Source organism: Natator depressus, chromosome 2, assembly GCF_965152275.1.
Source record: "Natator depressus isolate rNatDep1 chromosome 2, rNatDep2.hap1, whole genome shotgun sequence".
In the NCBI taxonomy this organism is placed as follows: domain Eukaryota; kingdom Metazoa; phylum Chordata; order Testudines; family Cheloniidae; genus Natator; species Natator depressus.
Genome location: NC_134235.1, coordinates 214,856,691 through 214,882,047, shown reverse-complemented (window position 1 = coordinate 214,882,047; position 25,357 = coordinate 214,856,691). Strand labels below are relative to the sequence as shown.

At 39.4% G+C, this 25,357-nt stretch overlaps 1 protein-coding gene across 2 annotated transcripts in view; it reads right to left on the bottom strand.

Annotated features, from left to right (window-relative positions):
* The window catches only part of COL28A1 (collagen type XXVIII alpha 1 chain), a 116,028-nt gene extending 91,078 nt beyond the window's left edge, over positions 1–24,950 (bottom strand). The window contains exons 1-11 of one of the 2 annotated variants that reach the window (XM_074945867.1): positions 24,893–24,950; positions 23,516–23,678; positions 22,435–22,994; positions 20,041–20,061; positions 19,072–19,128; positions 17,004–17,057; positions 16,412–16,453; positions 15,575–15,601; positions 11,159–11,203; positions 5,997–6,041; positions 2,378–2,431 (exon numbers count right to left, since the gene is read on the bottom strand). In XM_074945867.1, the coding sequence (XP_074801968.1) occupies positions 2,378–2,431; positions 5,997–6,041; positions 11,159–11,203; positions 15,575–15,601; positions 16,412–16,453; positions 17,004–17,057; positions 19,072–19,128; positions 20,041–20,061; positions 22,435–22,994; positions 23,516–23,642 (1,032 nt within the window). In that variant the 5' untranslated portion in view covers positions 23,643–23,678; positions 24,893–24,950. Of the gene's footprint in view, positions 1–2,377; positions 2,432–5,996; positions 6,042–11,158; positions 11,204–15,574; positions 15,602–16,411; positions 16,454–17,003; positions 17,058–19,071; positions 19,129–20,040; positions 20,062–22,434; positions 22,995–23,515; positions 23,679–24,759 lie in introns of both variants that reach the window. The other variant, XM_074945866.1, reaches the window with a different exon arrangement.
* Positions 24,951–25,357: the final 407 nt, after the last annotated feature.

Here is a 25,357-nt window from a genome sequence, read left to right as displayed (position 1 = left end):
TTTTTCTCAAACTAGCACACTAACAATACCAATGTAGCCAGTGGTTGCATGGCTGGCAGCTCGGGCTAGCTGCCTGAGTATAAATCCACTCAGACCCATGGGAACTGAGTCAGGTGGCCTGAGCCACCACCTGTGCTATCCCTGGCTACACTGCAAAGTTTGTCTGTCCGCTTCCACTGGGAAGCAAGCTCCCAGCTGCTGTACATGTACCCTGAATCTGTTGTGCTCACTATAATTGAATAGTCCTCTTCCAGAGCATGTCCGAGCTAACTTGACCTCATCATGAACAGAAATGTACAGTAATAGTGTTCTGAGTTATGCCATACTTGTGCCAGTTCTGGACAGCCAGCCTTAATTTTCCAAAATCAGAATGCAGCCAGTCATCAGCTCAACTAAATGACAACAAACGCTTCTACATGGCAAGTGAATGGCTGTATTGCTATTACGCTGAGACTAGACTGATTATGCATACTGTTGGAAAGAGTGGCTGTAAGTAACTCCTACTTTTCAAATTCATCATAATAAGTGTCTGGAAAACTAATTTTAAAAGAGTTGCTCAATAATCCTTCTGTAAGGATAACAGAAGTTGAGAAGATTGTTATGGGTCTGACTATCATGAAGCTTAAGTGGAAAAGGCCCTGATCTTCACTAGCTGAATGGGTGGTTATTAAGCTGTGAACAACCATTCATTGTCTTGTGCAAAAAAAAAAAATTACATTTCTCATCTCAAATAAATTACATTGTGTAGAGATGCAAAGCTTAACTGTGGCACAAGGTAATTAAAATATATCTATATCTTTGTCTTTCTATACCTAGATTCTATAACTAGATTTAAATCTAGATAGTAAACAGTAGAATTGTACAAAGTGTAAATGAGGGCAGAATTTGGCTTGCAGAATCTTTATTACAAGCGATGTTGCATAAACCAGGAAGAACCCATTTTGTCTCTCAGAACTCTGGGTGACTTTGCAGAGCTGGCAGTTAGGAGAAATATTTTTATGTGTACACTGAACTAATTTAATCTAGAATCAGTGAGAGACAATTAATTTTGAACACTCAACGTCACTTTTTTACTGAGTGTCTTTTCAAATTAGTACTATGCTGGTCCAAGGCTGAATTTTGCACAATCTGCACCTAAGACCAAATGCAATTTTATACATATGCACATACAAATATATGTTATATACACACATATAAACTAAGAGGAAAGTACCAATACAGTTCAGAAGACGTAAATGCAATATACAATAAGATTAGCTGTTAATACTGTCCATGCACTGTCAATGTGAAATTACAGAAAGAAGCCAAGACTTCTAGCTTTTGCAAAGCTTAAATCAGGATTAGTAGAGACATGGCTATTTTGCCAATGCATGAATAGTTTCTTTCAGAATCATCACCCTTTTTTTTTTCTTGCTGAAATAATCGACTATGGGCTTCCTTAATTTTGTTTGGCATGAAAGATAGACAAAAAAGAACAAGAAAAGCATCTGTCAGGAAAGGAAAAAAATTAACAGACCAAGATTCCATAATCATTTATATCATAAATATTTTCCACATATAAAGCTGGTCCTTTGTGTCTTCAACTGGACTTGTTGCCTCAGGAACAAAACATGAATATATCCCAAATTGCACACCCAATTCCAATGGAACCTAAAAATGGTATTTCATTCTTTAGGCTGCCTATAGTTCTGCTGTAAAATGGATAACTTTCAGGTGTTAACCTTAGCCCCTATATTTTGAAAGAGATGTTTGAGGATTTAACTGTACAACACTCATTGAAGATAATGGAAATTTTATGAGTAAAACAAATACATTTGCATAAATCAATTTGCTAATAATTTGTGAACAGGACGAATGCCTACATTCCTCTGATACTTGGACCAATGAATTCTAACTAGCTCTGGTTACAACAACTCATTATTTCTCATTATATCTTAAATAGGTCAAAGGCCTTGGTCTTCATTCAGGACCAAATCCTCGTCTAATGTTTTTTAATGCCATTTTTCAGTCCTCAGAACACAAAAAAGCATCACATAAATACTCAACTCTTGTTAAGAGATCTTTCGCATCTGAATATCTCATAACAGCAAAACAGAAACATATCAAACTACTTCAACAATATTCAAGCGCAAAATATTTCAGCCTAAAAAGTAATTTTGTAGCAAACTGCCTGAACGAATTTAGAGCCAGAGAGCCTTGTCAGTAACGTTAAGATTTACTACCCTGATGACACTGCCCTATAGTACATCATTCTCATGCTGAGCACACCACTGTCAAGAAACTCATGACATCACAGTGATAAAACTGTAATCTAGCATTCTGCTAGAGCTTATCTTGCACACACTCCATATTCCACACAGACTGTTCTATATCTTACCTTATTTCCTTGAATACCTTTTGGACCTGGCTCGCCTGGAGGTCCACTGATTCCCTATACCAAGATAAATACCATAGAATTAGTTTTCTTCGAAGATACATAAGTTTCTTTTGAATGTTGTCTTGAACACAATACAGTAAAATATCTTTGGGGCTAGAGCTGTCTTTGTTATACATTTGTACAGTGCCTAGCACAACAGATCCCTGGCCTTGAAGTGCTACCATAATATACATTAATAATAATAACCAGCTCTTGCAGAAAGAATATTTTACTTTTACATATAATTTGCATGTGTTTAATTTGGAGCTTCTTGTTCCTCTCTTTCTCCAGCTCTGGACTCTGTGATACTTCCATACTGCCCTCTATGCCTGGAATTCCCTTCCCAAGCAAGTTCACTAAGCCACCACCTTCTCTCTCCATTCAAGTCTGCAAAGAAACCACTTCTGTGAGGCCAGCTATCTACTGCTGAGCTGTAGTTTATTTTGATTTTCTGAAAAACATTGCACTCTGCAAGATACTTTTAGAACTAGTTGTTACTGTGGCCACAGCTGTGTTCTCAGACACAAGGAAAACAATCCTCTGACTTCTGTGCGCAGTATATAAGGTACCCAGTCTGCAGCACTTACACAAAGGTGTGGGGCATGAGTGTGTCCATATCCCAAATGGGTGGTCAGGCTGCTGGGTGCAGATTGATGAGTGACTGTGAGAAACAGCCAAAATGTGGAACTGACTGTTATACATCCTATGCGTACAGCCCTTAAAATTCTCCTTGACACCCAAAGTATATCTTTATCTCCACAGTCTGCTACTGGGAGTCCCAGGACCATTTGGCAGATTGCCCATAATGGGGTTGTGAAGTGCAATTCATCGCAGCTCCCAGCAGCAGAGCTGATAACCAGATCTTTGTGTCTCTGTCTATAGGTATGTCTACACAGCAAAGGAAAACTTGTGGCTGGCCTGTGCCAGCTGATGGGCTCGTGGGGCTGTTTCATTGCTGTGTAGACTTCCGGGCTTGGTGTGTAGCCCAGGCTCTAAGACCCTGTGGGGTGAGAGGGTCCCAGAGCTTGGGCTCCAGCGCAAGCCTGGAAGCCTACACAGCAATGAAACAGCCCCACAGTCCAAGCCCCATGAGCCCGAGTCAGCTGGGACAGACCAGCTGTGGGTTTTTCTATGCTGTGTAGACATACCCTATGAGGCCTCATGGAGTTTTCCTGTGGATGGGCAGAGATATTCATGAGCAGTAAAGAGGTTTCAACCATGGAAACTGCTTTTTATTACAGTAGAAACTTTGGGAAATACTAGAAAAATGTATGCTCGTAAAAAGAAAAAGAACTGGCAAGAATCCAAAATGCTCAGTTTCCCTGAGGGTACAAACATGTTCTCACAGCTATAAATCACACCAGTGCTGAAGCTGCAGTACAGGAGTGGGAAACCTATATTTATTGACCACCCAAGGAACTGACAAAACCGATCTTTTAAAGGAGGACAGGTATTTTAATAATGGTGGCTGACAATTTTATGTGAATAGTAAAGGCAGTCCCACCAAAGATTAAATCAGACGTATTCGTACCAAATTAATTTGTTTACAAAACTTGTAAAAGCCTTAATATTGCACCCTCTGTGGCAGGCTTGGAAAAAATATCAACTTATTGTACCTCTCCCTTGCTTAATAAACCATACCAATTGCTCTACAAACCATGCAACAACACACCAGTACCCCTAAATAATCGCAAAATAATACAGTTCACAAATTATTAAAAAAAAACATCATAACCATCAGCAAAACCACAAAACAGTTAAAGTTCTAAAAGGCAAATGATCAAATCACACAACCTAGCAAAGAATCCTCCCATAGGAAAAAGTTGCTGAACATAATGGATTAATCCTCTATTTTAGCATAACATTGATCTGTTTTTATTTTCCAGCAATTTTTTGCATCAGAAGTCTTCCAAACAAACTGAATGTACACCATAATATACTATAATATAAATATAATATAATATAATTAATATAATGTACTATAATATTAACAATTCCAACATTAGTTTTGAAACAAGGGTATCACAGAACTAAAAACTACACTGACTACTGTACATTGAAAAGAAAAAAATATTCAGTTCATTATGACTTCACCTAAAAATAAGAGGGTTGTTTTCCTACTAAATTGTTCCTAAGTTATTTTTTACCAGAATTCAGAAATGGCTCAATTTGTAACAGTTAGCAGCTGGGTATTTTACAAAGGATGCATAACTGAACACACATTGCATGGAGAGTTTAGTTTCTGTAGGCAAATGGTGACTATTTGATTTGTCTCATTTTATGATAGGTCTAAATCTCTCTGATTCGTGGTGTTTCAATCTAGAAATAGTTGGGCTGGGTGCAGAAGTGGAGTGGCTCTATGCACTTACCACAGTACCAGCATATGGAGCCACTAGGGAGACACAAACAACTTCCTGAGGTCCCCGCCATACTAAGCAAATATCTCCAGATCCCTGTCCTCACTCTTTCTCTGTAGAGGGACTGTGGAAGTTGCAGGGGAAGAGAGAGAGAAGGAGCTTGGAATGGGGGATTGGCAGCCATGAAGGGATTGTCCATCATCCCTTTTCAAGCAACAAGAAGCATCTTCTTATCAATGGGATGGGACCTTACTCTGACTCATCACTCTTGCTACTGAAACTCTCATATTAGTGTTTAGGATCTATCAAACCTGTATGCTGCCTGCACTGCTATATAGGTCAGAAACCTCTTACAGATAGAACTGGAGTGACTAGAGACACACCACAGGCACTGTCAGTGCCAAATCCTGAGCCTAAAGTGGTTCGACTTTGTGTGAAATGCCAAAATCTCACAGAGATCTGGCCTTCCTCCAGTTGCTCGTTACATTCAAAGCAGCACTGCTTGCTCTTTGGCCATGTCACCTGGATGGACAAAAATACGCCAGCGCACCATGCTCTCAGACTCTCCATCAGCGTGCAAAAGCGTGCATGCCTTGACCCTACATGGCGTCACCTGTGGGGCTGCCCCAGAGATTCGTGGATTTGTAGAACTGAGCCAGATCCGGGAACTTTACTCTACAATGTCTAGTATGATGCCATCAACTGTGGTCACTGGCTGATGCAATGGGTCCTCAGTAGACTATGCACATTTGATGACGATATTGGCATTTGAGCTGCTCAACCAATTCCATCTCTCCAGCTATCATTCATCTGGGCAGTACTCTGCCCATCTTGCTAGGATATCAGGGAGGCTGCCATATATGGTCGTTGAGGGATGAAGCCCTAGACTCTAGCTATGGGATCTGGCAGTTACATAGGTGCTATGTGGTCAGCCTAACAGGAGAAACATCTCCCACAGTATGTGGAAAACTCTACAGTTGAGGAGTCCAACTGAGCCACACAGCTCTGGCTAGACTGTGTGCAAGATACATAGCAGGGGCCAGGATTTGGTCATAAAAATTTTTCTGAAATTCATAGAGTTGCCATGATTTACTTTACTTCTCAAAATGTGCAACTTTGCAGAGTTTAGCAATAAAATGGATTGTGTGATAAATACAGAACAAGATTACAGACAACAGCATAAGTAGCACTCTTTATTATTTAATAACTTTCAGCTCACTCACCTGTGGTCCTCGCGGTCCTTTTGGTCCAAGAGGGCCTTCTAATCCCTGTGTGGTGGGAAGGTAGCAATGTACACTTTATCAACCAACTGCATTTAGAACCACATATTGCTAAAGCACAGTATTGGAAATGTAGCCCAAATTGTTTTGTTCTTTATAATATACAAAAAGACCAGATTTGTTTATACCATGTCTCTACTCATGAATTTCCTCTGGATTTCATTCCCACTCCACTGTGGCTATGTCTACACTTAAAATGCTACAGCAGCACAGCTGCACCCCTGCAGCTGCACTGCTGTAGTGCTTCAGTGTAGACACTTCAGCGACAAGAGAGCTCCTGTCGCTGTAGTTAATCCATCTCCCCAAAAGGCGATAAAATTCTTCAATCAACCTCACGCTGCCTACAACGGGGATTAGGTCGGTATAGCTGTTTCCTCAGGGGTATGAATTTGTTGTTTTGTTTTTAGTAATTCTCTGTTTTTCCTTTGAATTGTCTCTTGATGTTTGATCAAACACCTTTATTATAAAAGATATACAAGGTGGCTTAGGGTATGTCTACAGTGCAATGTAAGCCCATAGTTGAACTCAGGCTCAAGCCTAACCCTCCTTCCAACTACACACAAATCACCCTAACTCAGGGTTCAGACCAAGGACCCAGGATTCAAGTTCTATTGGTTTGCAGTGTAGATGCAGCTCGAATGGAGAAGTGCTCTCGAAGTCTGCCAATAGTATCCCACAATCCCACAAGATAACTTTCTGTGTCCTCTGGACAGTCAAATCTTCCTACACTGCCCATGAACAAAGGGCTAGAGTGGCCACATTTTGGGAGAGAGATAAGAAGTCTGGGGTATGGGTGGTTGGACTCAGACCCACATAATGCAGTGTAGATGCTGGAGCCCCAGGGTTCAACAATTCCTAACCTGGGGTTACAAATGCATGTAGATGCTCAAGGCCTAGGTTAATGAGCCCAGGGTCTGTTAACTCAAGTTCTACTAATCTGGGGTTTATTTTGCAGTGCAGACGTACCCTCAGAAATCAATCCCTGTTGCTAGATAAGAGTTAATTGGTTGCTTAGCTGGTTGTCATCTGATACATGTCCTGAATCTCAATTTCTATTGATATATCTGATGGAAAATCTTTAACAATCCCAACAGTGATCATGTTCTCTCTGTGATACAGAGATTGAGTCTGATCTCACTTGAATAAGTTTTACGCTGCCGTAACTTCAATTGACTTTAAACTTGTTACTTCAAACTATGCAACAGAAGCAGAAGCAGATACAGACTTACAGTTTTCAATAATCATAAAAACCTTTATCTTCAAAAGTAAAAGTGCCTTTATCTTATTAGCTCACATATTTATGCTCCATAAAAAAGCATTTACTAGTTACAGCTACTGTCCAGTTCTAGTGTAGTTCATAAATCTGTCTTTCTGCTGTACTAGTTTCACTAGTTACCAGAATGCACACTTACAGTGTTTAACTCCCATCAATTACAATTTGCTTCCCAAGTAAAAAGAATTTTAGGCCAATCCAGATGTTCCCCTGTTTTTTTCCTCCTCATCCTCTCTTCATTCTTTTATATTTCTACATATACAGAAGTCAGTGGATCTGGCTGTCCTTTCCACAGCATGTGTTGTTTTGATCTTGTAATTGTCCTGATGAATAAAACAGTGACATCTAAAGCATTACATTCCATCAGCTATTTCCTCATCTTGAAATACAGTAATAAGATCTGTCTCAAAGAAAGACCCCACAGATCATGTGAAATAGCAGGGGTTCAGAAATCTCTTTAAGGACAAGTGAATCAGAAGAGAATGACATCGAAGAAACAGAGAAGTTGCACATCTCACATGAAAAAAGAATACGAGTTTGGGTAACATGCAAAGTAGTAGGAGGCTACGTGAAATGTGTATTAAGATAAAAGGAAGTTGTTCAGAAACTGGCAAACAACATGGACAAAGCAGCCCAGGAGATCGGACATAAAAACCATATGCCAAGACTACAGAAAGCTAAGCAGAGTGTTCCTCTGTTATTTAATTGACAGTGATGAAAAAAACATTTGACATCTGTAAAGGATCTGTAAAGAAATTATAATAGATTAAGCACTTTAAGAAGTTACTGAACAGACCAGAGTTATAGACACCCACAGAATTACCAGCTTAATGCACATTTGAAAAAATAGATGAAGATCTGCCAACCACCTCTCAAGAATTAAAAAAAAAAAAAAAAATCTGTGCCTGTGGAAAATCATCAGAAATTGAACACACATAAGAGTGTCAAGAGCACAACTCCAATATTCAGAAGCAAATTTAGAAGCTGCAGTAATTGACATTGCAGTATAATAGGCAGTATTGTTGGCTGTCCAGGAGGAGGGTTTATTTTTCTTTCTTTTAATTTAATTAATTACACTGACTTCAGCAGTGCATCTGATGTTTCCCACTGCCTGAAAGTTGGGTTTCCCTAAATGCAAATTAGACTAGAATATAGACAATGGCTCAAAATGCAGAAAACTTGTCTTGATTTGAAATCGGAACTGTTTCTAACCATTTATCCATATTCTCAGTGTAGGTTTGATTCTACACACACTTACCACCATGATTTGTTTCATTCTAGTGGTGGCTTTGCTATATCTTCATATAATTTTGCAAATGTGCATCAAATCATTGTGGCTACTCATGGTAGCAAGCACTATACCCAGTGGTTAATCCCTGCAGGATCAGGCCCTCACATGCCTGGATACATATAATATCTTTAACTTTTGAATCTACAGTACTTAAAAGTATGTCCTAGCTGCCAAAGGAAATGTTTCACAAACATCTGCTTTGTTAACTTACATCAAATGACTGCTTTATGGGCACTAAGAAACTTTCCAGTTTTGCCTCTGATAAGGTGTACATATTACAGAGGCTAATACCGAAGAAAAATTGTAAATATTTTGGTAATATGTTGTCATTACAAAGCTAATTGATACCTCTTAAGAGTGACCACTATTCCTTTTATGTCAATTGATTTTAAATTGCTTATATAAAAGTCTAATCCATTTCAACCTAATCATAATGAATGTTTATATAGAAAGGGCTAGGCTGTATTGTCTTTCCCACGGGCCTGATTCAAAATCAATAAAGTTAACAGGGTGATTGCTATTGTCTTCAGTGGGGTTTGGCTCAGGCCCTAAATCCATCTGTAATTCCCTTTACAGTATATATTCAAAAATAGGGACAGAATATATACAGTGTGTGTATGTGTATAATTCGGGGCTGTGCATAAATTAGGTAAAGTATGGCAGGGGTCCTTAATTTTGCATGTTTGTTTCAGTGTTACAAAGTGTTACAAGGGGTAGGTGAGTCTTGAAAATCACCAGAAAATGTGTAATGGAATTTATGGACAGCGCCTTATAGATAGGGCTGGTAGCAGTTTCTATTATGCTTACTGAACACTAGAAATTATAATTTTCAGTTCCTTATAATTTTGCCAGACTCTAATTGTTTGGGCTGAATTTTTTCATGCTGGATAGCTGCCTCAAGCAGTTCAGCTCTCTCTGAGAATGAGGCTAGGAGAAAATATATTACTTTGCCCATGTTAAAAGCTCTGGTAACCTTTTCTTTGAAAAGTTTTAGCATTCCCATTGTTTGGAGCAGGGATATAACATTTGCAAGGGGTGAGGGATTTGTATCAGAGATGTGTCTTTTCTCACCTCAAGGAAAATCCAATCATCATTTGGCCAAATTGTAAACCGTTGAAAAATTGTGGTTCGCACATGCTTAGTAAAGACTTCTTTGATTTTGGCAGCTAAAATCTCTGAAGATTTTGTCCATACTGGGTATGATCTAGCCCAGGGCTGGGCAGGACTTTCCCAGCAATTGCAACTTAGGGCTGTTGTAGCCTGTGCCAGGGCCAGGCACTGGAATTGAAACCAGAAAGACTCTCTCCCTGTGCTGCTTGCTGGGCTCAGGCAGCATGGAGGAAGAGCTGCTTACTTTGGATTCAGAGGGGACAAAAGACAACTTATGGAAGTGTGGTCGGAGGTAGATTGGGACAAGAAATGTGGGGGTGGGATTGGGACTGGAGGCTGGGAGCAAGTTGGCGATTGGGATGGAGGGCAGACTGGACTGGGAAGGATGTGGTAGGGGTGATGCATTGGAAGCCTGTGGGGAAACTGAAATCGAATATAAGATGGGGGTAGGACACTTGAACTGGGAACCATGGGGCAGCAGGAATGGAGGTGGGGGGAGAACTGGGAGAACAAGGAGCCAGGAGGTGGGGGGAGAACTGGGACTTTCCAGGCAGAGAGACTGGGCCTAGGAGCTGGAATGGGATGGGCAGTGAGACTGTACAAGGGAAGGAAGACTGGGACTGGGAACTAGTGTGACTGGAGAATGTGTGTGAAGGGAAGAGGGACAGAGAAATCAGACAAGGAGCCAGCAGTGGGGAACAGAACTGTGTGGACAAAAAGGCTGGGACTGGGATGAAAAATCTGAGCAGTGGAGACTGGGACACACTAGGTGAGAAGACTGGGAGTAAGAGGAGGAGCTGGGGTGAGGCATAGATGGGACTCTGACAGGGACAAGTTGGAGGAATAGGGTAGAAAGGGTCAAGCTTATGGGGAACAGCCAGCAGGGTCCAGAGCCTGGAATGGAACCCAAGATTCCTGAGTCTCACCATTCCTCTGCCAACAGCAAATATCTTCAAAACCCACAGGCAAACTGTCTCATCCCTCTCGAGTGCTGGTCCACATAGCGGATGACAACCTACTACCACCTTCACTTTACCTTACTCCATTAGGTCAAGTGGCAGAGGTTTGTGAGGTGGATCTAAGGGTTCAAGCCCTGCTGACAACCCATGTGGGTTCCAAAATGATGCCACATGATGGAATTTCTGGGGTTTTAGTTTGCTTTTAGAAAAACTAAGAAATTACACACAAAAATACTGTTTTAAAATAACATTATTAAGGTTTCAAAGTCAAGCTGTCAAAAGTTAGGAAATTCCAGATTTAAGGGTGCCCGTGCAACCCCAATTCAGCCGCCCCGTGAGTATATGCATAATGATACATTCTTTAATCACATGATCCCCACCTGCCTCATTAAGTGCACAGGTTGATGGTACTTATATATGTGCTCCACAATTAACACCATAGACAACATTTTAATTAAAAAGTTGTACTTACTCTGTCCCCTTTTAACCCTGGTGTCCCACATTCTCCTCTTTCACCCTATACAAATTTTAAAATTTTATAATTGAACAAGATTTTTTGATTAAATAAAATGCATTATATGAGTTTTGGTATTTTCTGAAGACATGTAAGCACTGTAATTATATCAAGTTCTGCAGACGGTCAGTTCTACTCAGCATATCTAAATTTCTCTTCCTAAGACTATACATAACATAACAAGTCAAGATATACCACATCTACCACTTCCCCCCATCCATAAGTCTTGTTACCCCGTCAAAGGAAGCTATTAGGTTTGGTTTTGTCATGATTTTTTCTTGACAAATCCATGCTGACTTGTCAACATAAGAGACAGGGGTGCATCTCAGGGTCCATGGGTAAGATTTCCCAATGACAACAGACCTGCTCCCTTAAACACCCCACTGACTCCTCGGCCCGTAACTACACAGGAGCAAGGACCCACTGAAACCCAGAAAGAAGATGACACAGATGGTAGAAAACAAGGGACAGATGTGATAACCTTTTACTCCTGTGGACAACAGCGACACTCATTTTAAGACTGCCCCTACATGGAGTGTAAGCTCAGGCAGGTCTGGACTGGCAAGAATAGGGCCTACAGGAAAAGTCCAGAGAAACTCACAATCCCAGTGGAAGTAGAAGGCCAACAGACTCTGGGGTGTGACCAGACATTTATCTGAGAACAGGTAGCCGAGGTGACAGGGAAACCCAAGAAGGGAAAAATCCCTATTAAATGTATCCATGGCAATGTTCTATTGGGTATCCCACTAAGACAATAAGATTTTTGATGGGCTCCAAGACCAGATGAAGGTATGAGTCTCTGCAGACCTAACCTACCCCGTAATATTAGGCTGAGACTGGTCATATTTCCCTGAGCTCTTGTAGAAGCTTCCCTTAGCCCAGGAACTCAAGGAAGATACCTCAGAAGAGGTATTAGGCATCCTGTTCCCCTTTAAGAACCCTGACCTTCTTACCTGCCGACCCAAGGAAAGAAAATCTTGGAATGAAAAATTGGTAGCGGGGAGAGAGTGGAGGGAGGAGGCAGAGGTGGTCCCTTTCATGGCCATAATAGGGACCACAGATGCCAGAGCTGATACCACTGATGATGATGACCCCAGAGAAGGACCATCCAGGAGACAAAATATACCAGCGATGCTGCAAATGGATCCAGAGAAGTTAATTGGATTCTCGGAGCTTCAAGTGGAGCAAAGGAACGATGAGACCTTGAGCTGAGCCTTCAAACAGGTATCCAGCGTGGACGACAAAGAGGTAAACCCCCTAAAGGCCAGAAGTATCCACACTTTGCCCTCAAGGAGGACTTATTATACCATGTAAACCAAGACAAGTAGACACAAGATACGGATGCAACTGTTAGTACCTCAGATACATCACCGTGAGTTGCTGCACCTGACACATGCAACCCCATGTGCAGGGCATCTTGGAAAAGACAAAACGCAGTCTAGGATCCTGGCCCGATACTTGTGGCCAGTAGTCTTCAAGGAAGTTGAGAATTTCTGCACCTCCTATCCTGAATGTCAACTGACAGCCCCCAAGGGAATCCCGAGAGCCCCACTAGTATCTCTCCGCTTGGTGGAGACCACCTTTGAAAGAGTGGGAATCGACCTTATAGGTCCCCTAGAAAAGAGCACCTCAGGGCATCAGCACATACTTGTCATCGTGGACTATTCCACCAGGTACCCATTGGCCATACCACTATGTTCTACAGATGCTAAGACTATCACCAAGGAGCTGCTGAAGATCTTCACATGGCTCGGGTTTCCCAAAGAGGTCCTGACAGGCCAGAGGACAAATTTCATGTCCCAGCTGATGAAGAAAGTATGGAAACTCTTAAAAGACAAGGCCCTGTGGATATCCATGTACCACCCTCATATAGATGGCCTAACAGATAGGTTCAGCCAGACACTTAAGAGGGTGCTCAAGAAGTTCATTGCCCAGGATCCCAGGCACTGGCAACTATTTGCAGCCTTACTTTTTACCATCAGAGAGGTGACCCAAGCTTCCACAGAGTTTTCACCCTGCAAACTGATATATGGACAACAACTGAGGGGCATATATTCAACCTGGTATGGAAAACCTGAGAAAGACAAACACTGAGAGCTGAAAATGTCAGAGATTGGAGGCTATATGGGTGTATGCTAGAAAAACCTGAAGGAAGCACAGGAGCAACACAAAGTATAACAAAGGGGCATGGATGCATATCTTTCAACTGGGCGACCGAGTCCTGTTGCTTCTTCCAAGCTCAGAATCACAGCAAATGGCCTAGTGGCAAGACCCTCATGAGGTGATAAAGAAAGTGGAAACTGTGGAATACTTGATCAGACAACCAGGAAAAAAAAGGAACAACAAATCTACCACGTAAATGTATTGAAGCCCTGGAAAGGCAGGGAAAATGTTTTTATCACACCAAACCCTGAAAACTGAAACTAGGACCCCAAGGTAAAGACTGCCTAAAAGAAGGTTCGGTGATCCTCGGGGAAAAAATTAAATGATAAGCAAAGGGAGAAGGCACTCCAGCTGCTGGCCGCTTTCCCATGGGTATTCTCAGCCCTACCCGGGAAGACGTTCCGAACACAACACCATATTAATACAGAACCTGGTAAGGTAATACAAGAAGGGCTCTGACCGATCCCCAACAAGTTGAGGGGCGCCACTGAGAAAGAGATCAGGACCATGCTGGAACTCAGGGTGATAGAAGAGTTCCAGAGTAACTGAAGCAATCCTATTCTGCTTGTGCCAAAGCCCGATAGCTCACTACATTTCTGCATAGATTTCAGGAAGGTGAACACAATTTCTAAATTTGATGGCTATCCCATGCCCTGAGTGGATGCTCTTAGACCAACTGGGAGAAGCCCAATATATCACCGCTTTAGATTTGACAGAGGGGTACTGGCAGATCCCTTTAACACCAGAGTGTCTGTAGAAAACAGCCTTTTCTACACTGCTAGGTCTATTCCATTTTAAGACCATGCCCTTCAGGTTACACAGAGCAATGGCCACCTTTCAACATTTGATGGACCAATTGCTCCAACAACACAGCCAATATGTGGTGGCATACTTGGATGACATAGCTATCTACAGCAAAGGTTGGGACTCCCATTTGGACAAGGTAGCCACTGTCCTCTGATCACTGAGAGAAGCCAGATTAACAGCAAACCCTACTAGATGTGCTATAAGGAAGGAAGAAGCCTGGGACATAGAGTCAGTGGAGGACACGTCTGCCCCTTGGTGGACAAGGTTCATGTCTTATAGGCATACAAGACCCTCATGACCAAAAAGCAGAGATAGGGGTAGGGCAGTCCTTTCTCAATATGTCAATGGAGAAGAATGCCCGGTAGTATATATCAGCTGGAAACTCTTCCCCTGGGAGAAAGCGTACTCAGTGATAGAAAAAGAGTGCTTGGTTGCCAAATAGGCAATAGCGGGCCTATGGTACTACCTCCTAGGAAGCAGATTCACGCTAGTTACGGACCATATGTGTCTGTGCTGCCAACATGTGATGAAGCAGACAAACCCAAGGATCATGAGGTGGTACCTGTCACTACAGCCTTATGCCTTTTGGATACAACACCGGGTGGGAAGGTTGCGCTGTAATGCTGATTTTCCATTCAGGGAAGGCGCATATTTCAGCCAAGGCAGGGCCTCAGCCTTGCAGGGGAGGACCTGTAATAGGGTCTACAAACCCCATACTGAGCAGAGGCAGAAGGGGGAGAGGAGTCTCTCCTACCTACAGGCAAGCAGCCTGACCACATCCCCATGCAGCTGCCACAACTGCCAATCATGGAGGCAGGCACCTACAGCTGCAACCAATGGGGAAACCAGGCCTGCTATAAAAGGAGAGAACTCAGAGAAGTAAGGGAGGCAGAAATGCCTGGGACAGTGAAGGGGTAACACCAGGCTGCCTTCAGAAACACAGCCAAAAGGGACTGAAACAGACCACTTGGCCTAATGAAAGGCCAGGAGACAAGAACTGTCCTAACCCGGGGCTAACCAAAGAAAGCCAGTCAGAGGGCAGCAGAGATCGAAAGATCCCCCGAAAGATCACATCAAGGACCAGTGGTGGCCCCAATCCTCCAAACACACACATGAACTTTACTGTTCATGTAAACATTAATTTTAACATTACATAAGTTTAACAATTTTAAACTTTAAAATTTAAACTTTAAATTTTACACAAGTTTAACATAAGTTTAACAATTTAAACATTAACTTTACTGACATGAATAGTCCTACTGATTTCAGTGGAACTGCTCATGGTAGTAACATTTATATGTGCATATGTGTTTGTAGGGACTTAAGACAGAACCTTCTGCTGAGACTCCCCTGTGATTTTCATCAAGTGACTATCTGGCCTTAGCCTCTCCAAAAAGATCTTACCTTTTCTCCCTTGTTGCCAGGATCCCCCTATTTAAAAAAAAATAGATTAAGAAAATAAAGTGAAGATACAGCACATACTTAGATTACGAACAAGAAAAATATAGATAATATTGTCAAGTATTATGAAGTTTAAATATAGTTGTAAGAAAGTCCATTTAAGTTGTCATCTTCTGTAGACTTCAAGAAATGGTGTTGTCCCCCTCCATACACTCCCTTCCCCCCATAACAGTAGATAGACAAATATGTCCTTTACCAGAAAAAATTTCTACTGCATTCCTAGCAAATATAATCTCTACCCTAGATTGATTTTCAAATTAGATTGAATTATTGCATTACTGTCAAGTTTATTGACTGTGAATCTTCAAGAGTTCAAACTAAGGGAATACCGGATGAGGGACCTATTCATGGCAACTATACAGACGAGATCTTTATTATGCGAACTTCAATTCTCCCTTGCAGATGAGTATAATGCTGGTCAATGCAATACACTGTCACTTCAAAAGTTCCTGTTATCACAAGGGCCACATCTTAGGAAAGGAAATAAGCAAATGCTTAGCTTAAACAGGTGCTTAAGGAAAGTGCTTTCCTGAATACAGATGCTTTTCTGAAGCAGGAGCTAGTTCAGATATGTATTATAAATGATAATATGAAACATCTGCATAAAAATTTGAAATCTAGGACCAGATTCTCAGCTAGTGTAAATCAACATAGCTCTCTTCAAGTCACTGGAGCTATGCCAGTTTATACCAGGTAACGATCTGGCCCTAGCTTTCTAAATTATGATACAGTATTCTCAAGAATAGATCTTAATAAGGAAATACTAATTCATCTACATACCTCTTCACCTTTTTCTCCACTTTCTCCTTTTTGAGACTCACCCTGTCAAGAACAATGGAGCCCAATCAAAATATGCAGCACTGTTTTACCAAACATTACCAAATTAGAACCAAGATATACTGACTGAAAATCAACACCAATTTTAACTTAAAGGGCTCCAACTTCTCTTCTACAATAAAGCATATACAGTGCAAAACTTTGACAACACAGAAATCTAAAGCACAGTTATTAGATGCCTGGGATCTTAGGCCCCAATCCTGCAAACTGTTCCTAATAAACAGCCCGGAGGCCACACAGAGCCTCATTGACTTTAATACAGCTCCACAAAGGTGCAGGGGTCTGCCTGCAGAGAAGAGCTTGAAGAACTGGCGTCTTAATTTGTTCAGTCTGATAAGGATTTAGATTCAAATACTATCCTTGTATGCAGCTCTGATAGATTTCAACAGGATCCTTTGAGGGCAGAATTCCATGCTTGAAGATTGACTTATGGCATATTGTACTATACCTTTTCTCTGCTTTCCTCATTTGCATAGTTTGAATAAAACTAGAAGAAATTGGCATTAATTTTAAAGAGAAAACTCTGTCAATTTACCTTGTCTCCTTTTGGTCCTTGCTCACCTTTATCCCCTCTACTACCAAGTCCTCCCTTAAATAAAACAGGAAAATATTATGAACATCCTAATGATATGTTTCTGGTTTCTTTAAAACTGTACCAGGAAGGAAGGCAACAATGGCGATGGCAAAGGTTTAGGCAAAAGTTCTACAGTGAAGCAGAGAGAGAAAGAGAAGGAGCTTGGACAGGCATAAGACTGTTTTCATTAGTCTGATAAAGTTCCTTGCTCAGTATTAGAAAACATGACTCTAGCAGGGATTCTTTACCCATGCCCAGTGTAAATATGTTTTCCATCTTCAACATTAGCAAAATAGAATCCTAGTAAACCTCATGAACTAAGGTGCAACAGAAAACATAACACATTTCCTCGCTGCTACCTTTTGTAGACATTCCAGTCATTTTTGACTAGTATTGTCACATAAAGAATAGGAATTGATTTAGCCCATATGGTTGTCTCTGCTCTGTTTTAAAGAACAGATTAATGCCAACATTCTGCAGCTCTAAGGCCAAGAATTCTTCCCAACACCTTCCTGGTCCATGAGACGAAGTGTGATGTGGTTTGTGCAAAGGGCTGGGCTGGAAAAGGAAGCAGAGGTCCTGGGATTCTTGTTACATACTGTATTGTGATCTAATAATTTTGGACAAAATAACTTAAATGTCTTAGACATTAAATTCTGATTAGAGACTACTAAAAAGTGGAGGAAGGCTCATTTCTGGACTTGTGTTACCCAGCAGTAGTATGGGATGGTAGGCTTGCCACCATATTCTGGTTCCACCAGGCGCTGGCCAGTTAGTCCAGTGGATGAGGTGTGGTGTAGACTATGAGATTGTCTAGGTAAAGAAATAAGTTAAAGCAGTGCTAACCGGCACTTTTCACAAGTTGGACATGAAAACCCTAGTGTCCTAGACAACATTCTTTCTCATTCATTATAAACAAACAGGTTTTAACGTTTCAGGCTGTGAAACAGATATTGCTAGACATCTACTGCCTGTTTTGTTAGTCTAAACAGTCACTGCATTCCCAATATCCAACTAATTAGTTTAGAAAGTACTTTCTGGTCAGCTTAGAAACTAAAATAAAATTCTATTAACTAGAATTGCTCCAGGTCTAGATTTGATTCTATAAGCTAGAATTGCTCGAACTCTAGATTTGCTTCTGTTCCATAAAGTACATAAAATGCATGATTAAAAGCTACATAAATATTGTATTTGGAAAACTGAATTGGTTCTCAGTTGTACAGAATACCTTGACAAATCCAAGCATCATCTTCTTGTAGGCTGAATATATCTTTAAGTGCCTCATCATCTGACTGACACGGCATCTGGCTAAGATTAGCCAGAAGAGCTATAATATTATGCTGTGACTTTACAGCCGATCACTCAGCATACAACATTAAGATTTTCCAAGCCACTCAGACACCAACTGCATCTGTTAGCCATGGAGAAGCCAGCTACCACAGAAAGATGGAATAAGAGACAGAGATCTTTGCCTGAGCAGCAACGCTCATCTCTGACTTTGGATTCAAATTGCCCCAAAGCCTGACCTGCTCAGATTCAGACTTTTGGCTTGTACCCATTTCTATGCTGAATCTTTGCGATGTCCTTCTAAGTCGGAGGAGATAGGCTGTGGGTGTATATAGCACAGAGGCCCTAACAGCCTTCCATCACAACTAGGGTTTCTTGATTTGTGCTTCAAAATTAGGAACCAATTTAGCCAAGCTAGTTTATTAAACCATAATTAGGGTTTCTTACTTCTAATTTCTGCTTAGTATATGGGTTCATGTTTTTTTAAAAAACATCACTAAGAAGATTCTCTGTTTGGAGGTTTCAGGTCTTCATTAGGGTATATAAAATCCATAATTTCAGAAACCATAGAAACAAAATTAAACATTTACATTACAGCATACAGAAGGCTGAGATCTTGCTTTCATACTTACTGTAACCATTTTAAAAGACTGTTCTGGCAAACATCCATAATGTTCAGCCTTGACCTCTGATTAGAATTCATATTTCTGAAGCTTCCTAACAAAAATATATATATACTTACAGAAGGGCCGGGTGGTCCCTGGTCTCCTTTTTGACACTCACAGGACTTCCGCTCACACTAAAGGGTTAATACAATATTTTAGAAAAATATTCAGATTTAGAATTTCAAATTTTAGAAGCACTTTTAAACCAGTATTTTTGGCTAGGACATGAGCTAGCTGAAGCAAAACAGTCAAGCAGTCAGAAAATAAATGATCTTATAAAATGTGCCTTCCTGTAACAAACCATACACCACGTCTACATTGCACAATCTCCATTAAAATAATCCCTTAAATCTGTTCCATCTCAGTCTTTGTTTTGCACATACTGTATTACAAATATTTTGAAAAATGTTTTTCTTAATAGTCAAATCTGTTATACAATATCAACACTTCAGGTAGTGGATACATAGCATGTAATGTTACCCACTAGTTTTGGACATGAATCTCAATTTTGAGCCAAGTAGACTGCCACATTTTAATGAGACAGGCAAGTAACTTATACCTGGAGTAGCCCCAATATCCTTTCAAAGGGAAAGTTTCTTAAGTTGTAAAACTGAATATCGCCCACTAATGAGCAGTGTTTGGGGATTTATGGTGAGAAGGGCTGGAAGGAATGGATGAGAGTTAATATAAAAGTCACCATATTTCTATACAAATAATAGGGCCAGATTTTGTCACCCTTATTTACATTGGATAGTACCTTACTCCTCAAGTAGTCCCATCCATCCCAATGATTCTGCTTAAGGAGTATTACTCAGTGTAAGTAAAGGTAGAAGAATCTGGCCCAACAATTAATATCAATAACCATCTGATTTCTGACACTCTGGTTTTTAAGAAAATTCTTCTTCTGTTCTGTGAGGAGATAAAAACATAGCACTACTACATTTGTATTCAGATATCAGTAGTGAAGGAAATGGCACAGCCTTGATGAGCTGATTAAAACATGTTACACTGATATGCTGATAGTACTCAAATCTTGTAACACTTACCCGCTTGTTAAATAAGGCAACCTGGGAAGGAAAAAGAAGAAAAATATATTCTCTTGTAAAATATGCCAGTTTATTAATTTAACCAAGATGTTTCCTATAAAATATACTGTTTCCAAATACCATTCCAAGAATGGTAAATTAAGTGAATGGTTTCAACCTTTAAGTGTGCAATTCTTACACCTGTGAACCCTTAGTAGGCCTACTCATGCCATATTCACTGAGAGACATGTAGCATCATAGAAACATATCTTGACACTTTCTTAAATTCCAAAAGCAGATGAATTACCAGTGTTTTCCTGTGTAGCTTCTCTTAGGATATGTCTGACATTGCAGCTGAGAGCACACTTGACAGCACAGATACACAGGCATACGCTAGCTCTGCACAAGCTAGTGTACTATGCCAGCCCCCAAAACCATGTTTTCTAGGGGGCCATCAAAGATCTCATATTTCTTTGCTTACATTTCCTTAAATCACAATGACTCTGATCCTAGCCACCCTTTAGAGGTAGTTACTCATATCCAGCAGGAGGAGAATAGGTCCCACAGAATGGGTGGAAGAGGGTTGGAACGTTCAGCTGCATATACTGGTGCCTAGGAATATGTACTGAAACAATGTGTATAATGTAGCACCAGTCAGGAAGATACCACCAATGGGCCACCAATGCTAGTATGTAACATCTCGTCAGAATCTTTACCTTGGAAAAGTAGGAAAGATAAGAAGGACGAAGAGTCAAAATGTGAATAGTTAAACCTGACATCTTGGCTCATTGCACAATGTATGAAGAGATCATAAAAATGCATCAGTTATTAAAGAGAGCTACTCCAGATTTATACCAGTGTAACTCAGAGAAGAATTTGGCCTATTACATATTGATTAAAATATACAATATAGTGGATTTGATTTTAAAATGTTTGTTCTATAAATATGTATTCCTTTTTAGAGGCAAAGGACATCTATCTAACACATGGCAAGACATAAATTAGTAAAACTCTTACAGTTGTCTTTTACCAATTGCCATCAGTGCCTGAGAAGTCTCCAGATGTTTCCTTAATTGCATAGCTTATCCATGTGCTTTTACACATATGTGATACCTAGTCACTATATCTGGTTTTAAAACTTTTCAAACTAGTTTTAACATGCTTTTAGAGTGACTTAGTGAAATGTAAACATTAAGAAAACCCTTACAATATTTCTTCTCGTGTAATTACTGAAAAGCTAATTTAATTCTAAACATGTTTTCACCTTATCTTAGCTTATTATGTACAGCCTCTTATCCTACAAGAAAATACTTTCAGTAGCCTTGAAAAGAAGTGCCACAATAGCCTATCCAAACTCTTTGACTATTCCACAGAGCTCACAAGTCAGTGCCACTGATTCCAGCCCCTACCAACTTCATAGCTGTGCTGGTATTTACTGTCAGCTATGAAAACAGTTTTGGACATACTGCTTACTGTATGTGTGCACGACATTGGATTTTTTAGTGTGTTTTCTAAATGAGAACAGTAGGAGACTTACACTTATTTTAAGTTGTGATTCAGTGCCCACTGAAGTCAGTAAAAATCTTCCATTGTCTTCAATGGGCAATGGATCAGGCCCTTAGCATGTGCTTGTGAATAATCTCATTCACTTCAATGGAATTACACACAATACATAAAGTTATGTATGTATATAAGTCTTTGCAGCATCAGGGTCTTAGTCTCCATACTTTTTTGTGTGTGACTTTGTATAATTAGATCAAAATTAAAATGTTGATTAACCTGATGTCAAAATTACCAGTAACTTAACATAAAAATTACAGGACTGGGGCCTTAGCGTGCAAGCATTTTGGAGTACAAAGCTATTTGGGCAGCACAGATAGATCTGCAAGGATGGTGTAAGATTTTGGTGATCTAAGTACAGCACAATTCCTTGAAAACTAGGAGGCACACTGTAATTATGAGTAACTATCCCCGAAATTATACTGAGGGATGGCACAAAATTCTGCCTTGCCCAAAATGTAGTTTGACAGAAGGCTGGGCCTGTGAATTGAACTGGATTCATGCTGCCTCAGATCTTTTTTGCAGCTGAACCACTCCACCTATTCCTGCAGCATTACTTGACCTTAAATATTCAAAAGTCATCATGAGACAGGTCCTAAAAAATCATCAGATTGTTTTAAAAATCATTCAATTAAAAAAAATTGGCGTTTTTATTTGCTGCTTGGTTTTTGAACTTTTCAGGTACGCTCACGTAATGTCTTCAATCTTTTCTCTGCAACCAAGAGGGCTAGAAACTTAAGAAAGAAAATAAGACTGTACCTTATTTTCAGATTAATATGTGTCTATATCATCATCAACAACAAAATCTGCCACTAATAAAAGGGAAGAGAAATGTAAACATTCACAGTTACTTACCAATTGCTCTTTTATTTTCACTGAGAGATTAGGATCATTTAGGATTAGAACAGGTTCACTAGGAGAATTCCCAGATATCAAATGTAGGTTTGATTTATTGGCCTTTTTACTAGACAGTCCAATGGTAATGAATGATATTCCAAGATCTCTGGCTGCTGCAGCTATCCCCTGGACATCAGGACTCTTTGGATGGTCAATACCATCAGTCATCAACAAAGCCACTTTTACACTTCCCTTACGACCTTCATTTTTAAACAGTTGAGTGACATTGGAAATTGCATAATAGGAGTAGGTGCCATGCCCAATATAGTTCATATTCATGACTTCCTGCTTAAAGTTATTCAGGTCTTTCCAGGCTACAAAGGGATGATCAATTTTGACTGTACTGCTGAACTGCATGATTGCCAGTTTGACATCATACTTCCGGAATTTAACTGGTTTCATTAGGAAAACTTTGTCACTTAAGTTGTAAACAAAATCTTTCTGCTCACTGAACAATGCATTTTTTGCACTTTCAGAACTGTCCAAGATAAAGACCATGTCAATGAAGCACACACAATCTGTAATGGAACAAGAAAGTTACAATAATAATTCTATTTTAAGGGTATATACCTGCTTCCAAGGTTTTAAGTTAAGGAAGCCACTGCAACATTCCCAAATCTCCCCCATCATTTTTTTTTCTTTTAGGAGGTAGGGACAAATTCTACCCTATAGTACTTCATTAGCCCAATATTTCAGGTTTAGGTCATACTTACATCACAGATTATTTTTGTCATATTAATATTACATTAAAATATAAATTTTCTGACAGCAAATTCAATATGAAAAACAGTTGTTCAATTTCTCATAATGTATATAATTCAGAAGTGATATATGTTTAGATGAAAACAATAGATCACATTACAATACAATGTAGATGTGAAATGTGCTGCTATATATTCCAGGACTCATTAGCAAAACAAACCCAAAAAAAAAAAAACCAACAAAAAATAATCCCACACATTTCCTTGGAAATTATCCTGGAAAACTTCTAGGAAACATTTTATACATCCTATTGCAATTTCTAAGAAAAAGGTTTTACCCTGAAAATCATCTTTTCTTGCAAGAGGATTTGGCTTTTGTCCCTTCTTTCTGTTTTGTCCATAGGCTACATGATCTGTTGTGACAGCCAAAAATAAAAGGCAAAAGGCAAAATGTTTTTTCCACATAGTTACTGTGATCCAAAATCAGATGATTTACTACTCCTATTAATAGAAAACAAAATATCTATTAATGCTTCAATAATAAAATTGATAGACACATATTGTATATGTAGAACAAAATTTTGTATTAAGCATCTTTCAGTTTCTAGGTACAGTATCTCAGAAAGATTTACCAAAGAAGACGTTAAAACAAAATAATTCTGTGCCCAAGTAGGAAAACACAGCAGCCACTGCAGAGTCAGCTATAGCTCACACATCTTTGGACATTATATTCTGTTTTACTGAGAAAAAACATGTGGGATAGGACAAACAAAATGTTCCCTACTCTTTGTAAAAATATTCACTGCTATCTTTAACTTTCATTTGGACATCCAACTGAGATGGGTAGTAGGGACCTCAGTTAATGTATAATTATCATCCCATTTAAATGATAATAACAGAAACATTACAGAAAACATTGATTATGTGTTTGCTTCTGCAGATCCACAAGTCGACTTGCTTAACAATACACAGGAACTTCTTTTTCATGTCTTTAAATTGCACTTTTACACACAGATATATTAAAAAGATGTTAAAAGTCCACTATATAATTCTCTTTTTTTTTATAAAGGCAATAGTTTACTAGTGAAATTCTACAACTTAATATTTGATCACTTCTTTCTAAAAGGATGGATATAAAACTGTTTATAAAAATACCATTATGGGATCGTATCTATGATATATGATGGTAAACTGAATATATCATTAAAAAATTTCCTTCAGTCAGAGTAACTCATTTCCATAGTGCACTGATAGCTATTACACCTGAATTACAAAAAATGTCTACAATTTAGAGCAATTCATGTTAAACATCATTAACATTAAAGATTACTTGCTAGTACATAATTGTATAATAAAAGTCCTAGTTAAATATTGTTTTTAACTCCATACCTACACATTTAAAATCGTTAATGTACTCTTCTGAGAAGATAAAAGGGAAAATGCACAAAACAAAACGATAACAGAATGACTAGAATTATAATAAGCAAATAAGCTTCACAATCAGTTTTACACAGTTTCTGTTCAGGTCTCAGATGATTTTATTTTAATGTGATAAAAGTGTTCTAAACTGTTTATGACTTACCTTATAAATCATGCAAACAGCAAGTCGGGTATTAAAAAAACTGTACATAAATGTGACTGAAAAATACATTTCTGTTTAATAAAATAAGGCAATTTGTAAATAAATAGTCTGTCCGGTTGTAAGTAAGGGTTACCTTGCATCTGGATCTTTCATGATCCTTTATTCATGTTTTGTTTGTCAAAACTGAATCCAGAGTGGCCAGGCATTCAGCCAGCATTACAGATCTGAGTGGGAGTTTAAAGGGACACAGCCCTATGAACATGTTAATGCCTTACAAGTTATTTGAAGAACAGTTTGAGTGTTTTTTGTTTTCCATAATTGAAGTTTTATATAGAAATACTAATGATCAATTACCTGTAATAATAATGGTCAGTTATCTGTATCTGTATCTGTATGTCTTTTTCTGCTATGTCTCTTCCCCTCCTCTTTGCTGATGTATGGAAAAGCACCTGTTGTAAGTACCAGGTAGAATAGAGCCCCAAAACAATAAAATTTTATGTTCCATAATATCTTGCATGAAAATTGTATCCAATATTATGTTACAGAGAAAAAATAGACAATTCTAGTATTAAATAAAAAACAACCGAGGAAGAGAGAT